Source organism: Carica papaya, chromosome 7 (assembly GCF_054855325.1).
Source record: "Carica papaya isolate Zhongbai chromosome 7, ASM5485532v1, whole genome shotgun sequence".
NCBI classification, from domain to species: domain Eukaryota; kingdom Viridiplantae; phylum Streptophyta; class Magnoliopsida; order Brassicales; family Caricaceae; genus Carica; species Carica papaya.
The window spans coordinates 12,030,922-12,046,892 of record NC_142315.1 but is presented as its reverse complement, the minus strand read 5'-3'; the positions used below and the strand labels follow the sequence as shown (position 1 = coordinate 12,046,892).

Genomic DNA, 15,971 nt, shown 5'->3' with positions numbered 1-15,971 from the left:
TTGACCGCGGCAGCTCCGCCGAGCTTTTCCCACGGTTTCCGGCTCATCTGCTATTCCTTTTGCTCCAATTTGACCATGGGGGTGCTCTGAATCAAATTTCAAATAGGTATAAGAATTTTTACCTTTTTTGGCAGTCGGAGGTGGCTCCGGTGCGGCGGCGGTTGGCGGTCAACTCCGGTGCGGCAGTGTTTGGCGGTCAGCTCCGATGCGGTGACGGTCGGCTCTGATGCGACAGTGGTCGGTGGTCAGCTCCCTTCTCTGGCAACTGGTTCTTCTTCTCCGGCAGAAGGCTTGCAACTAAGGTACGGGTTAAGTGTGATGCGAAATATTTATACTCACATCGCACTAATCTTGGTCGTTCATCGTGTTTAATCTTGACCATCTGATCGCATTTAAAAAGAAAATGAATCTAAACCGTTCATTGCGATTTGATCTCGACCATCCGATCGCGTTTAAAGGGAGAACAAATTCGGGTTGTCAATGTGCGCAGGATCGATCATGAACTGTTCAATCGTGGGTCCAGCGGATCACCCTCGTGGCATCTCGCGTGGCACCGATGTCAACATGCCTTATCACGCAGCATGCTCCGGTTCGTCAGGGTTGCTGACTAGGCGGTCTTACGTGGTAAAATTTTTTTTATTTGCACTCTGACCCTAATTTTCTTATTTTTCTTTCAAAAACACTCCCCAAACCCAAAATTTCATCATTTCTTTTTAAAATTATTTTCAGTTTCATCCCAAACCTATTTTTTTCCATAAATTCAACAAACATTAAAATAAATTAATTTAAAAATAAATTTTTTATATATCTAAAATATTAAAATTGATCCCGGGCTAAATTCTGGACCCGGGTATTATATTTTTTATTTAAAAAAATAGTAAAAAGATTAAAATGTACCTCATCTTCAATTTCTCTACCGGGTAAAAGAAATTGGATGTCCATTAATAGAATTTCTTTTTTCTAAACATAATTGACTCTAAAAAATACATAACTCTATAATTTTTTGTCTATAAATTACAAATAATATACAAAAATATTTTACCACAAAAGTAAAAAAATGACTTTTACTCAAAATTTTAAAAAAAATACAAATTGGAACAAAAATTAAACATGTAATTAACTAAAATACTCTGATATCAATATTAAAAATTCATAAAATTAACATATACTTTGCAAATCTATTCTGTAACTAATATCCTAAGATCAATGTGCATAACAACATATATAATCACATTAACACATGACGAACTGTATGTATTTATTCATGACATAAATACCTTTTGTAGAAATCCAAATTTTTGAAGAAAAATCAACCAAAAATCCATTCTTCTTCTTCATAAAAGCAGAACTTTTTGAGAGAGAGAGAGAGAGTGAGTGAGTGAATGAGCTTTTTCTATGTACGTTTTTTTTTTTTTTTCTTATGTTTCCTTTTTCTTTTTATAAATTATTATGTGAGTAACTTTCTCTGGATGTGATAACTAATCATAATTTTAATTTTAAAATTTTACTTAAGTAGGTAATTATAATCGAATCGGGTCTCATTATGAGTGACTTACCCGATTAAATTCAATAGATCTTTTTATGAATGATTTTATTTATATTTTTTATGACTTAAATAAATATATTTTTATGGTGACAGGATGGACTTCATCACAAGAAGAATTTGGTATTAGATTTTTAACATTATATTCTTATGTAGAATAAATAAATATATAAAAATAGATTTGAAAATTTGTTGTGAGTGGCCACAAAATAATAGAGGTTGTATGACAGTTTGAGAAATCATTGATAAATAACACTGCCTTGTGCTAACACATTTCTTGTCCGTTTCAAAATTGGCATAAATGTACGGTAAACAATTACCACGTGGCATGACTTTTTTTTTTTTTTTTTTTTGCTGTGGAAACCATAACGATCATGTGCAAGCTTATTATTTTGTGGGGCAGTTTCGTGACAATCTTTGCTTTGGCTGCATCGTACTTTATTGGCATTACTAATTGCCACAAAAGTAAAAAAAAGAAAGAAAAAACAACAAAATACTATTTATAACTATTTCAAAATTTTCAATTTTATTGTTCAATTTACATTTGGCTTAAAATTGATCAATACTTTTAATTTTCTTACTTATTGTGTAGTAATTTTTTTTATTTAATTTTTGAAAATTAAACTATTTATTGATTAAATATGTTTTGATTATTACACTAAATTAGTGACTTTCGATTAAAAATATATTAAAATATAATTCCTTTTTTAATTTGGATATTTAGTTTGAAAAATAATATCTCCGGTCGAAAACTGGTCCGATTGTGGAAAAATGAAAATACCCGATTGTAATCGAACCGGGTCGTATTTATATTTCGTTTTCCGCAGTTGCTCCATATTCGCCAAGTTTTGCCTTCTCTCTCGGGAAACCCCAGACCACGCTACCAGAGCTTTTTCTTGCTTATCAGTGTTGTTCCTTTTTGGAATTTGGAATAGGGAAGAATGGCTACTTTGGACTCCGATGTGCCCATGGTTCCGGTTGGCGAAGCTTCAAGCAGCAGCGCTCCTTCCTCTTCCGCCAAGAAGCCCAAGCGTTTCGAGATCAAAAAGTGGAGCGCCGTCGCTCTCTGGGCATGGGGTATATCTTTCAAAACCCTCGCCGTAATACGTTTTGTTCCTTTTCGTATATGTGTTGGTCTGTGTGCGTATGTATATATGTGTGTGTGTGTGTGTGTGTGATTATGCGTTAGGGTTTCTAATCTGTGTTGAATTTGGGTTGATGAACGCAGATATTGTTGTAGATAACTGTGCAATCTGCAGGAACCACATTATGGATCTCTGTGGGTCTTTTTCCCCTCTTGATTTAATTGCAATCTCTCTCTTGCATTAGATAAAGAAATCTTGATTTTCTTTTGCGGGCGATCTGATTGTTTACTGGTTTAATGGTTAGGCATAGAGTGCCAAGCGAACCAGGCTAGCGCTACCAGCGAGGAATGCACTGTTGCTTGGGGTATGCTTCTACTCTACATTTACCGACTTAGTTAATTTCTTCTAGAAGCTAGTTTACAAGGCCCATAGCTCTTATTTGTGTATTTTTATTATTTTATTATCGGGGATGAAAGAATATTTTTGGTGTCACTAATTGCAACACTTCTAGGAGAGCATGCTAGTTGAGGCATTTCTTGGGCTTTTGCTTATAATAGGTTTGATTTACATAGTACTTCAGGAGAACTTAATTCTATCTTATGATCCATGTTTTCCTTCTTAAATTCCTTCATTACCAAATAGTTTCTGTTTAACCATGAAAAAATGCCAGAAAATTGTTGTCACCCACTTCTTTTTTCCTTTTCTCTTCACTTTCCATCTCCATCAATCATAGCATATAGCAAAATGATTAAAACAATTATATGCAGCATACCTATTTGGGCCTAAGCGAATACAAATATCTGGAGCTTTGAGTTGAAAGGGCCAGAAATGACTGATAGTGTCTTGTCACTTGAAGCAGTAAAAATAAGAAGCCTTCTGAGCTTAAAGGATCTTGGATTATTATCTTAGCAGAGGCTTACGTTTCTCTTCCTTTTGCTCATATAGTTTCCCTCTGCTTCCTATGTGTTGATGCCATTGATATTTTTATGTGTCTCATTCACATTTGGCATTTCTTGTGATGATTTGCTATAAATTTGTTTCCATATTCTGATCCTCATTAGTTCATTACTGGGAAAGCATATGGTGGTTATGACTTTGTAATATGTTTTGAATTGATTGTATAGATCATGTCCATAGCTGTACTCTTATATAGAGTAGGAGTATTAGAATATAGTTAACATTGATTATCTGCTAATGAGCTTTCTTTTTTTTCTTCTTGGTTTTGAAGATATAACTAGCAGTTCTATTGTTTCTTTTTTGTTTCTTCTTGGTATGTAAGATACAAGTGACCAAACCTGATATTCGTTCACCTTATATTCGTTATTGATTTTATGTTCAAACTTTTAGCTCATGATGGACTATAATTTAGTAAACATATGTTTATCCCTCAATCTTCGGATTGCTTTGTTTTATTCCTCAAGTAGTAGCACAGTTCCTATTTATGAGAATGTCTCTCACCGAACTCCCTACTTTCATTTTGAGGGAAAGAAATAAAGGAGTTTTTTGAGTGGCACCTTTTCATGGGATTAATGGCAACTGGTTCAGACAATAAATTTATGGTTTTCTGGTAAGCTGGTTTCTGAAGGAGAGTTTAATCACCTGATAGATTTGTCTACTTGTTTGTATCTAATAACTTTTTTTGTACATGGGTACTCTTGGTGCCTTCTTAATAATATTTCACAGTACTTCTCTTCTAAAGAAAAAAAAAAACATATTTAAAGTAGATTCCACTTTATTTTCTTTTAAAGCATGACATCCCGATGTGAAGTCCACAATATCACTTCATCAACATAATTCATGGCTTATGATTTTTTTCTTGTGTATGTTTTAATTATCTTACTAGTTTCTTTTGTTTAAATGAGCTTCTTCTATTCTTTTTATGGAGCTATATCTGGACCTGTTAGGGTTTGGACCCATGGATTTATGCTTCTTTCATATATATGGTGCTTAATGTTAAACTAGGCCAGATTATCGCAGTCTATGTGCTTCATACATGAGTTTTGACATTTGTGATATATGACAATAGTTTCTTGGGGAAAAAAAAGAATTGTAACAATAGGTGTTGATATTTTGTAAATGTAGGAGTTTGCAACCATGCATTTCACTTCCATTGCATCAGCCGATGGCTGAAGACTCGTCAAGTTTGCCCATTGGGTATGTCGCATATTTTCTTCTAAATATTTGTCTTTAATCTTCTATTATGTGTTGTTATATCCATGAGAAGAAAAAGAAATCTTCATATTGTGGTGTTTGGTTTGTACAGATAACAGCGAGTGGGAGTTCCAGAAGTATGGACACTAAACTAGTGTGGTTGAGCATTTGAATGTTTTTATTCTGCTTTCAAGATGTTGAGTAGAAGATCTGATTTCTGCTTATTGCATTTAATGTGTATCAAGTTCTGTAATATGCAAATTTCCTATGACACTATGATTTGAGAATGGGATTTCCATATGCACCACAGCCTATATGTGAAAATACCATCGGGCTTGAACCCTTTTTGTTTTAGGCCTCTTTCTCTCTCTGTGTTCGAGTCTGCTTGTGTGTAAGTTTTATGCATGCATTGACGATTCTGGAATTATGTTTGATGTGTTCATTTTGTAGGCCGCATGCAAAATGACTAATTCAACAGGTAATTGCCACAATTAACAGTTAAGAAGGAATAGGATAATGAATCATGAATCAGTGCCTGTAGCTTGAAGCTGAAATTTATTGTAACATTTTTTTGAATGGAGACGAGAGGTATTGCAATTATAAGAAGAGGGTATAGCTATTAATTCCCTTGCAGTTACGCCTGAGCTTGTTCTTTTGGTTACGCTTTTAGGAGTCGTTAAACTGTTCATTGTAGTTATACCAATCTGTCTTCTAGCTGTGAGGGAAAACTGTAAGGGCGTACAAGGCATTGACATTATGAAGAACAAATTTGGGTGAAAGATAGACATCTCCTATGACAGGTGCTGTTTAAGAATTGAAGTAATTTAATCAAAGTATTGTCTTGTAGAAATCAGACATCTCATGTGGAACTAATCATATGATCAGTAACCTCAAAATCAATGATCCAATTATTTATTGTGAAAAAAATTTACCTGGTTGTGATATAGGTTCGAAAGTTGGCCGTGAAAGTACTCATTTGTGGTATAATTGTTGTAACTGAATAAGGTTAGATTAAGGTTAGGAGCTTTTGATATTGGTCTTTGGTGAAAGAAATAGGCAAGTCACCTTAAATATTACATTGATTGATGAATCTCAAATAGAATTCAGCTACTACTTCAAAATTATTCTTTACCAAGTGCTTGCTTGATTGATGCTTGAGAGATTCTTTGACTTAGGTTTGCAACTTAATGGATAACCATGTTACCTAAAACATTTATCTATTGAATGGCCAACAAATCCCGAATGTGTATAAGTTGGCCTTTTATTTTTAGCTTATGTATTATTCTTCTTAGTAATTCCAAAATTATAAGTATTAGTCATTCTCTGTTGCTAACTATAAGTCTTATTTGTATATAATGTATTTGACTCATATTGTATAGAGAATCATGCATTGAAACTTCGCTCATATTGCAACAACAGCGCGAAGACTTTATTTAAAAAAAGACAGAGTTTCAATAAATGATATTTGAGATTTCATTATATTAAAGGACTCATTCAATCCTTTAAGGGACAAAGAGATTATGTTTTTTTTTTTATGATATCTTTTATTTGTATTTTTTATATTATAAACACATTTTGATTCACACTCATACAGGTACATGTCTCAATTCTGATAATTCATGCCATAATATTTTTATCTGAGTGAAATACTTAGTAACCAAATGTATTTTTTGTTTTAGTGAATATATCTTATCTTGAAAGTCAAAAACACACATTATATCATTTTGTACGAATCTATCATATAGATATTTCCATAAATCCTTTACATAATTTATCTAACTTATGCTCTGTGCTATGGAAGGTGATAAGGGCTCTTATTGTCTAGGAAATCACTAAAGTATAACATCATTCCCATACTCCATATAAAGGATCATCTCTATTGGAATAGGAAGAGATTCATTTACAAACTTATTCTTAGAAATTAAAAACATATGCATTGAACATATCTAAGAATAAAAGTTATTATCTGTAAGTACCGTTGAAGTAAGCTGGAGTGAAGGATTCTCATTTAGATGCAAATAAAAAAGATTTGAGACAAATTCTTTAAATTTTGATAAATCTAAACTCAGATATCCTTCATGACCATTTAGTTAACAAGATCTTCAACTTTCGATGAATTAAAGTATAGAAACACTACCTAGGGTTTCATTAAACATTCACCACAATCGATCGATTAAAGAAATTGCAAATGTTTTGATACCGTATCGAATTTGGTGATAAATCTGAAGATGAATTTAATAGAAATATAGCATAGAATGAGAAAGATTTTGAGAAAATTAGCGGAGAAAGAGAAGTGAGCTCGAAAAGCAAAAAGAATGAGAGGAAAGAGAGAACGCTCGATTTTGTAAATTGGAGAAAGTGATAATATGCCATTAATTGAGGATTGAAGAAGTATTTTTATACACAACATTAAACTTATGACGAAATTACAAATTATCCTTGTAGTTATAAGTAATTACATTTTGACCTATTACTTAGAAGTAATTGCATGGATGTTATTCTAATATCTATCATGTCTTTCTTTTACTAACATTGTTAAGCATTGATAAAATTGTACATACGACTCTTCCATCATCTAAATTTATTTATTTATTTATTTAAAGATTTATGTTCTTGAAGCTCATACATAAATTAAAAGGTTCTCTAAATTTTCTCATACTTTTCTTATAAAAATTTAAAATTAACTAATTATATTTATAGAAAATTCAATTTCATTTGTTGATATAAAGATAGACACTTTTTTATCTCTATATTATTTATTTATTTGTTTTGCATATTGAACAGTGAATTTATAGATGTGAAAAGTTTTAGGCTTGGATTCATGTCAAATTCTTTTTGGAATTTGTTTGTACTTGTGTCTTTTTCTTCTGTAGATCTCAATTAATAATTTACACATATAATATAGTTTCATTGAAAAATGATTTTCACATACTATAATATTACATACATATATAGTAAGTTAAAATTAAGATTTAGTCTTAAAAACTAGAGAACTATAGAGGATGATAAAGAAGAGAGAAACAGTGAGATTTGTTTGTATTTGTGATGAAGTTTAAGTTTTCAAAACTAATTTAGAATTCAATATTAGAGTATTTATGAACATGGTAGCTAGAAAACAAAAATAAATATTTGAGTACGGATTTTTCCTAGTAATTTTGTTCAATGAATGCCCAGCAATTAAATAAATGTAAATATAATTTAAATATCATTAGCTTCCCTATAAATATTAAAATTGTATTATTTAAATGAGAATTTAAGTTATTAATTTTATAAATTATATTTTAGCAAGTTCCAACTCTGAGGTGTCTCTTATTTAATAACATTTTTAATATATTTATTCTCTGAATTGTAGTTCAAAGTATCTATAAAAAGGGTATCTTAAGTTTATTATTATTATTATTTAGGAGAATTGAATTTTTAAAGGTCAATTATGCATAAATTAAATTCAATTTTGAGATATAATCTTAGCTTATGATATTGGTTGATATAAATATTTCTAGCCATACAACATTACGTGTATATATATATATATATATATATTGAGATAATATATCAATATGTTAATTGGACTCTTCTTCGGATTAATAGAAGAGGGAAATGGGCAAGTTAGCAGCCTGCTTTTCTGCTAAATGGGCCCCCTACGACTCAATTTTATAAGTAAACACCATACATCTAAAATACAAAAATGCAGAGTAGGTTGATGTGAAAAAGTGTTGTTAAAAAAGTAGTACAAGTTTGAAAATAAAAGAAGAAAATATATTAAATTAATTTATATTAATATTTTAAGCCTCCAAATATTATTATTTTTTATTTTCTGAAAGTTTTTTTTTAAAAAAAAATCATTAAATTTATTACGAATTATATAAATTATTTAAATATATTCAACAATCCTGGTTCTCACACCAACTCTTCAACACTCAAGATTGTCACAACCTAGAGGGCTTATCAGAAATAAAATATAAATATAATCTGCTTCAAGTAACATACGAACATTAATTTATATTTTATTTATGATGATAGAAGCTAAATTTACAAGAATTTTGTCAATTGAAAAAAATAAAAATCTTGGGATTCAAAGGCATTCTTCTCCCACAAGATGAGCACACCCAAAATCTGTTTTTTTTTTTTTTTTTTAATTTTATTATTTAAAAAATAAATAAATAAATAAATAAATAAATAAATATATATATATATATATATAAGCTTAATACTTGACAAAAGAATATGGATAAGACCCTCTTTTCTTCTTTTTCTTTTTCTTTAAACAATTATGTATTAATCGCACTTGCCTTGGGATGAGTAAATAATTTATATGAAAGAATGGGACCATTTCTACCTAATATCCAATTTAACTATTTCTCACACACAAAAACTAGCCGTTGTATATTGTTTTAGCTACTTCAATTAAGTTCATAACTTTTTCAAAGATCAAATATAATTTCATTTTTTGTAGTTTTATCTTATCCAAATTCAATTTATGTAGTTTACTTTATGAAATTTACTAAATGTGCTTTGATGTTTTTCAAATTTATATAAAACTATTAGTTATTAAGGCTTTTATTTCATAATGTATATTCATTTTGAAGTTCAGATATGCATATATATATATATTTATAGATGTGCATAAATCTTTATTCTACTTTTGCAATAATGTCCTCCAATACAAAACGTGATCTCTCCCTCTTCTAGCACACTCCTTACTACTTAAGCAATGTTATTCCACTTATTTGAAAGCTTGAAACTCAAACTCTTATGTACCTAAGGCTTTTAACTAATTAAACTCATTATCTTAACGAGAGAGAAATAATCACAAGTAATAGTTCACCCTCCTTAACCCCAACCATGTTAAAGGTTTATCCACAAAGACCTATAATTTTGACAAGATCCATTTGTAGAAACTCCTATTTCACTCCAAATCTGATCATTAATGGAGCCCCGTAATTTTTTTACTTTTCCAACTTAATATTGCCTAAACTGAGAGCATGATTTCCCTTATAAAAGCAACACATCATTCCTAACTACGCATACAAGGCTTAGTCCCATACTCTTACCTCACTTTTTGTTTTCAATATATTAGTTTTTAGCATTAGAATTATTGTACTAGAGAAATTTTAGTTTTTCTAATCTTCTCTTTCCCTTTTTTAGGTCTTTTGAGAAGTTTCTTGGATCCATAATCGCTCCCAATATTTTGACACCTATTATAGAGTTCTTTTCTCTAAGTCACCTTCATGCCTATTTACACACTTTTGTGGCTAGATGTAACCAATAAACTAAGACCAATTCTTAAAAAGCAAAGTAAGTTCTCAATTGATCTTGCACTAAAAAAACCTAAAACCCAATAAAAAGGCCCTTAATAATCCACATGTTACAAATAGTTGTTAGAATATAAATGTTTTTCAAATAAATAGATATGTAAATCTAAACACTTAATCTCATACTGAATTAATGAGAAATATAAGCAGAAGCATACTTGGATCTATCGCAAAAAAATTATTCCAATTTAGTGGTAGAATCTTCTGAATTAACATGATGCCTTAAAAACTAATTTTTTATGATGACAGAATTTCAAAAAAATAAAATGACGAAGGTATGATTTGGGAAGTATAACTGCTTATTTATATCATCATATTTTTGTATTTTCTATTTTGTCCATCATAAAATAAGAAATTACAAAAATAATATATGTACATATTAAGCCGATACCTAAGCTTGATGCATTAAGGCTCAATTCTGTTTAACCGTATTTGATCACTATTAAACGGGTCCATAAAATGATAGATTGATATGCATATCGAGGTCTATATTAAGTCTACATGTTGAAAAAAATTTAACAACCTCTTACTTAAGCTTTATGTGACACCTTAACTATGCATTAAATAATTGTATGAGTACTTAAAACTGTGCTATTAAAATCTGAATACATCACCAAACAATCATGTCCATTGATCATAACGACATAGGATCAAAGTAGTCTTCGCTATAGCTATCGTAGCTAAACCCTTCAATAGTCATGTATATCAGTATAACCAAATGACATAAATCAAGCATGGATGTGCAACATAAAAATTATATGCTATGTGATCTAAGCATGCCTATTTTCAACTGATCATGCCTTAACCTTAATAAGATCAACTGTAAGAAAACTCGAAGATAATATGCAACCCAAAAAAAAAAGCCAAAACATAATAATTGAAATGAAACAATATAACCATAAACCAAAGTACAAAGTTTATGACATGTCTTACAAAATAAATGCAACTATGGTACAAGACTTCCACTGAACCTATACATTATCTAAGGATATAATGCTCATATAAACAGTGTGCTCATTAAAGACTATAGGTGGTAATCCTTTAGTGAGCAGATCTGCAATTAAGGAGTTTGTTCCAATGTGTTCTATCGATATCTACTTACTTTGAACTCTTTCTTTAACAACGAGAAACTTGATATCTATATGTTTTCACTTCGTCGAGCTCCTGTTGTTGTTGGAATACATAATTACTGACTTATTGTCACAAAATAACTTTAATGGTCTTTCTATGCCATCAACAATACACAGTTCAATGATAAAATTTTACAGTCATATTTCATGATTGGATATCTCATAACAAGCTATAAACTCTATTGTCATAGTAGAAGAGGCTACAAGTGTTTGCTTGGTACTCTTTTAGGAGATAGCTTCCCCAACAAGCAAGTAAATGTAGCCTGATGTAGATATTCTGCTGTTTTGACATCCGGCAAACTCCGAATCAGAATAAACAATGATCTCCAACTAATTTGACCTCCTGTATGTGAGCATATAATCTTTTATTCTCTTTAGATACCACGTGACATGTTTGGCTATTTTCAAACGATCCATACCTGGATTGCTTAAATATTTATATAATATCCCAACAATGTACACAATATTTAGATGCGTAAAAACCTATGTGTACATAAAGCTCCATCCATACAGTTAAAGTATAAGGAATCTTTTACATCTAAAGAAGACAAATTTATCTCTTCATTCATGGCATCAATATACTTTTGAGAGTTAGAACTTTTTATGGCTTGATGGAAATTGATAGGATCATCTTCCATTGTATTTAGGTCAAACTCATGCTCTTGGAGATATACAATATAATCATCTGAAATTGTATTTCTCCTTTCTCTAGTGGATCTCTTTAATGATATAAGTAATTGAAGGTGCGAAGTGTATGCTTTAGGAACAGTTTTTTGAACAGGAACAAGAGATACTATGACCTTGTCTTGATCTGAATTTATTTTTTGAGCAATGCTAAATATAAAACCTGATCCTGATCATCGTCAAGAGCAACTGATAGAATATGAATATCGACCTATTTCTCTTTAAAGATAAGGTTTCGAACTTTTTCTCCCCTTGCAAACTCAACATCCTCAAAAAATTGGGTGTTTCTCGTATAAAAAATTATCTTAACAATGAGATCATGAAACTTGTGATTCTTGAATTGTTTAGAATAACTAAAAAAATAGCAATTAACAATTATGGAGTACAATTTCTTTTCATGTGGCCTATAAGGCCTAGCCTCAGCTAGACATCCCCAAATGTACAAATGTCTCAAATTAGACTTCTTGGCCGTCCAAAGCTCATAAGGGGTCTTTGTAATTGCTTTAGTTAGAACTTTGTTGAGTAAATATGTCGCGATCTTTAATGCTTCTCCCCATAGTGATTTAGGTAAGGTAGAATGATTAATCATACTTCTCACCATATCCTTAAGTATTATGTTTCGCCTTTCAGCAACATCATTCATGTTAGGAGAACCTGACATGTTGTACTATGGGACAATACCATATTCCTCTAGGAATCGAGCAAATGGTTCTGAACATTGTTTACTTGATTTATCAGATCTGCCATAGTATTCACCATCACGGTTAGATCTAACAGTTTTAATCATTTTATTAAGTTGGTTCTCAACTTTTACTTTAAAACTATTGAACACATTTAGGGATTGGAACTTCTCATTAATGAAATATAGGTAGTCATATATAGAATAATCATCTATGAACGTTATGAAATATTGTTGATCATTCCAAGAACCTGTAGGAAACCGTCCACAAATATTTGTATGAATTAGTTCTAATGTGTTCGTAATCTTGTTGGCACAGAATCTCTTAATGTTTGTCTGTTTTTATTTGATGCAATAGACACATATATCAAAATTTATAAAATCAAAGGGATCTAGAATTCCATTTGACATAAGTCTCTCAATTCTCTTTTAGAAGATGTGACCTAATCTCTTATGCCCTAATGAAGCAGAATTCTCCTTAATTAATTTTCTTTTTACACTTATTGTACCAACATGTAAGGATTCATTATAAAAAGTAATTGTATCAAGCAAATAAAGATTATTATGCGTTGATAAAGAACCAAAACCAACTAGATTTAATTAAGAAAAATACTAAATTTTCATTTCCATATGAATATAAATAATCAAACCTAATATAGAAACAGAAATCACATTCTATCTAAATGACGGTACAATAAAAATCTCTTCTAAATCCAAATAAAATTCAGTCCTTAACAATAATTTAAATTTGGCAATTTCTTCCACCTCAACTAGTTTGTCATCGCCCATATAAATGAATATAACACCATTACTTGGATTGTGACAGTGGAGGCAACCCTGCATAGGCACACTGATGTGAGTTGTGACACCAAAATCTATCGACCAGGTGTGTGTAGGTACAGAAATTAAATTAACCTCAGAACAAATAAAATTAAGAAGTAAACCATTATTTGCACATCTCGAATGATAGTCGACGCATTATTTCTTCTGGTGTCCTGGAGCTTTACAAAAGAAATATACACTTTTTTTCTTAACCTTTTGTTGCCTTTTCTGTTTCATTATAACCACAACATCTTTTGCTATTTTCTTTTTCTTATTCTTCTTAGCCTTTGAGACCACAACTAACTGAGCACTCTTCATGTTATCAGACTTTAGCATTTCCTCTTCCTCAACACAGTGTGAAATTAACTCATTGAGAGTCCATGATTCCTGCTGACTGTAGTATGTCTCCTTAAAATTATTAATATATGAAGGAAGAGAGATTAAAACAATGTACACCAATATTTCTTCTAAAATATCCAAACTAAGTTTCCTAAGCTTAACTTGAATATCAGACATCTCTTTTATGTATTCATTTATGTTTCATTCTCCGTTATATTTCATGAAAATAAGAGTTGACAAAAATGTACAAGAGTCTATGTCTTTCAATATTATGATGAAATCAATATTCGCGATGATATTTTCAGCGGTAAAGTGAACTGAACAGTGAACATATAAAAATAAAGTAAATAATAGTCATATAAAACTGTAATTTATGAAATTTAATAATAAATATTAAATAAAAGTATATTCTCATATCAAGATACCGAGCACTCAATTAACACTCTATTTTGGACAGAATATTAATTTATAAATAGTACCCTGTAATAGTAATTAAATACAGACAGTAAGAACACATCAAACAATAAACTTTCATTTGTGCCAATTTAAAGTTCACATGTTATACTGAATAACTGTCACATATTCATTACCATAAAAATAAAATGCAATAATGTTAAATATTAAGCTTTCTTTGGGTCGATTAATATTCACGTAAATTACACCATGCAACTATTTACATTATAAAATAAATAAATTATCCACAAGAGATGTTGCTTTGGTAATACGTTGTGTAAATCAATTTATTTCAATATGTATATGCACATACCAATATTAAAATTTAAAATTAAAATCAAATTTAAACTGAATTAGGAAGAAAATTAACCATAAAATGACCAAAAATACATTTAAAAAACTCTAGATTTTTTTATCAAACAGTTGATTGTTGACTGGTCAAAGTCAATATTGACTGTTTGGAAAAAAAAAACAAAAATTTTAAAATATTTTTTAAATCAATAGATCTGTAAATCTAAACATGCAATTTTGTACCAAATTAATAAAAATATAAACGGAAGTGTACCTAGATCACTTGCGAAAGAATTGTTCACGTCTGACAGTAAAATTTTCTAAATTAACAAGATGTCTCAAAAGCTAGTTTTTTCTGATGACGAAATTAAAAAAAAATGGCGAACATGTAATTCAGGAACCATAACTACCTATTTATATCGTCATATTTTTGTATTTTACATTTTACTGATCATAAAACGCGAAATTACAAAAATAATATCCGTACATATAAGCCTATACCTAAACCCGATGCATTAAGGCCCAATTCTGTTTAACCGTATCTAATCACTTTTAAATGGACCTATAAATTGACAGCGTGATATGTATATCGAGGCCTACATTAAGCTCACATGTAGGAAAAAATCTAACAATAGTCATTTCAAAAACTTAGTAACTTAAGTTTAAAATTCAATTGAGATTTACTACCTAGCTGAAGCAAAGTCACTCCAAAAGTAGTAATCTTCCAACAAGAATAGAACTTGTTAAATTATGTGTAAGGCTTTACTCTAGTTATTTAGGCATCACTCTAGTCCCATACCACGAAAAGAACCAACTGCAACAAGTCTAAAAAAGAAAAGATTAATGCATCATCTCAAGCCTTTATCTTGTGAAAAAAGAAAAATTGTTAAAAGGCAAATTCTCCATAAAAATAAAGATAAACAAAAAAAATTGAAAAGTTATCATGGATTATGTTGTTTGAAGCTTTGTTTGGACGTTATGCAGTGGAGAGATGTACAATTTGCTAAGTTAAAAGCGCTGAACAAACAATGAGTTTACACTATAACTCCTCATGTCCATTGGAAAGATATTATCACAGATTTTTTTAAGATTACCTAGAATATATGAGATATTGGCTTTATTATAATTATCATGGTTAACTTGTAACTAAAAAAGTGGTGAAACTTCAAGTATTTTAAAAATTATTAATTTCAATGAAGAATATAAGTTGAGTCATCTATGGAGAGTTTAATAGAGGAAGCTTGACACAAAACTCCAATCAAGTACTATATGTTATCCCCAAACAGACTGATACATGGAAACTACTAATAGAAGCTTTAGTAATTTATTGAGAAATTTGGTGAAAAAAATATTTGGGATAAAATTTACTTTAGCATATATTGAATTTTCATATAATCACTATACAAGATAGACTATAAATTATAATATATTTGAAATTTGTGTATTGAATGAACCCTCTTAATCCATTGAATTTAATCCCGA

The 15,971-nt window shown here is 30.3% G+C and overlaps 1 protein-coding gene across 3 annotated transcripts; it reads left to right on the top strand.

Annotated features, from left to right (window-relative positions):
• Positions 1-2,369: 2,369 nt before the first annotated feature.
• Positions 2,370-5,133, top strand: RBX1 (RING-box 1). 3 transcript variants are annotated; one of them, XM_022046331.2, is made up of 5 exons: positions 2,371-2,620; positions 2,772-2,822; positions 2,933-2,992; positions 4,711-4,782; positions 4,892-5,133. In XM_022046331.2, exons 1-5 carry the CDS (start codon positions 2,485-2,487, stop codon positions 4,927-4,929), a joined length of 357 nt encoding a protein of 118 aa, XP_021902023.1. In that variant the 5' UTR covers positions 2,371-2,484; the 3' UTR covers positions 4,930-5,133. The 3 variants fall into 3 exon arrangements, with proteins under 3 accessions (XP_088064135.1, XP_088064136.1, XP_021902023.1); XM_088208009.1 differs by lacking the exon at positions 2,772-2,822 and having other exon boundaries at positions 2,370-2,620; XM_088208010.1 differs by lacking the exon at positions 4,892-5,133 and having other exon boundaries at positions 2,370-2,620; positions 3,396-4,785.
• Positions 5,134-15,971: the final 10,838 nt, after the last annotated feature.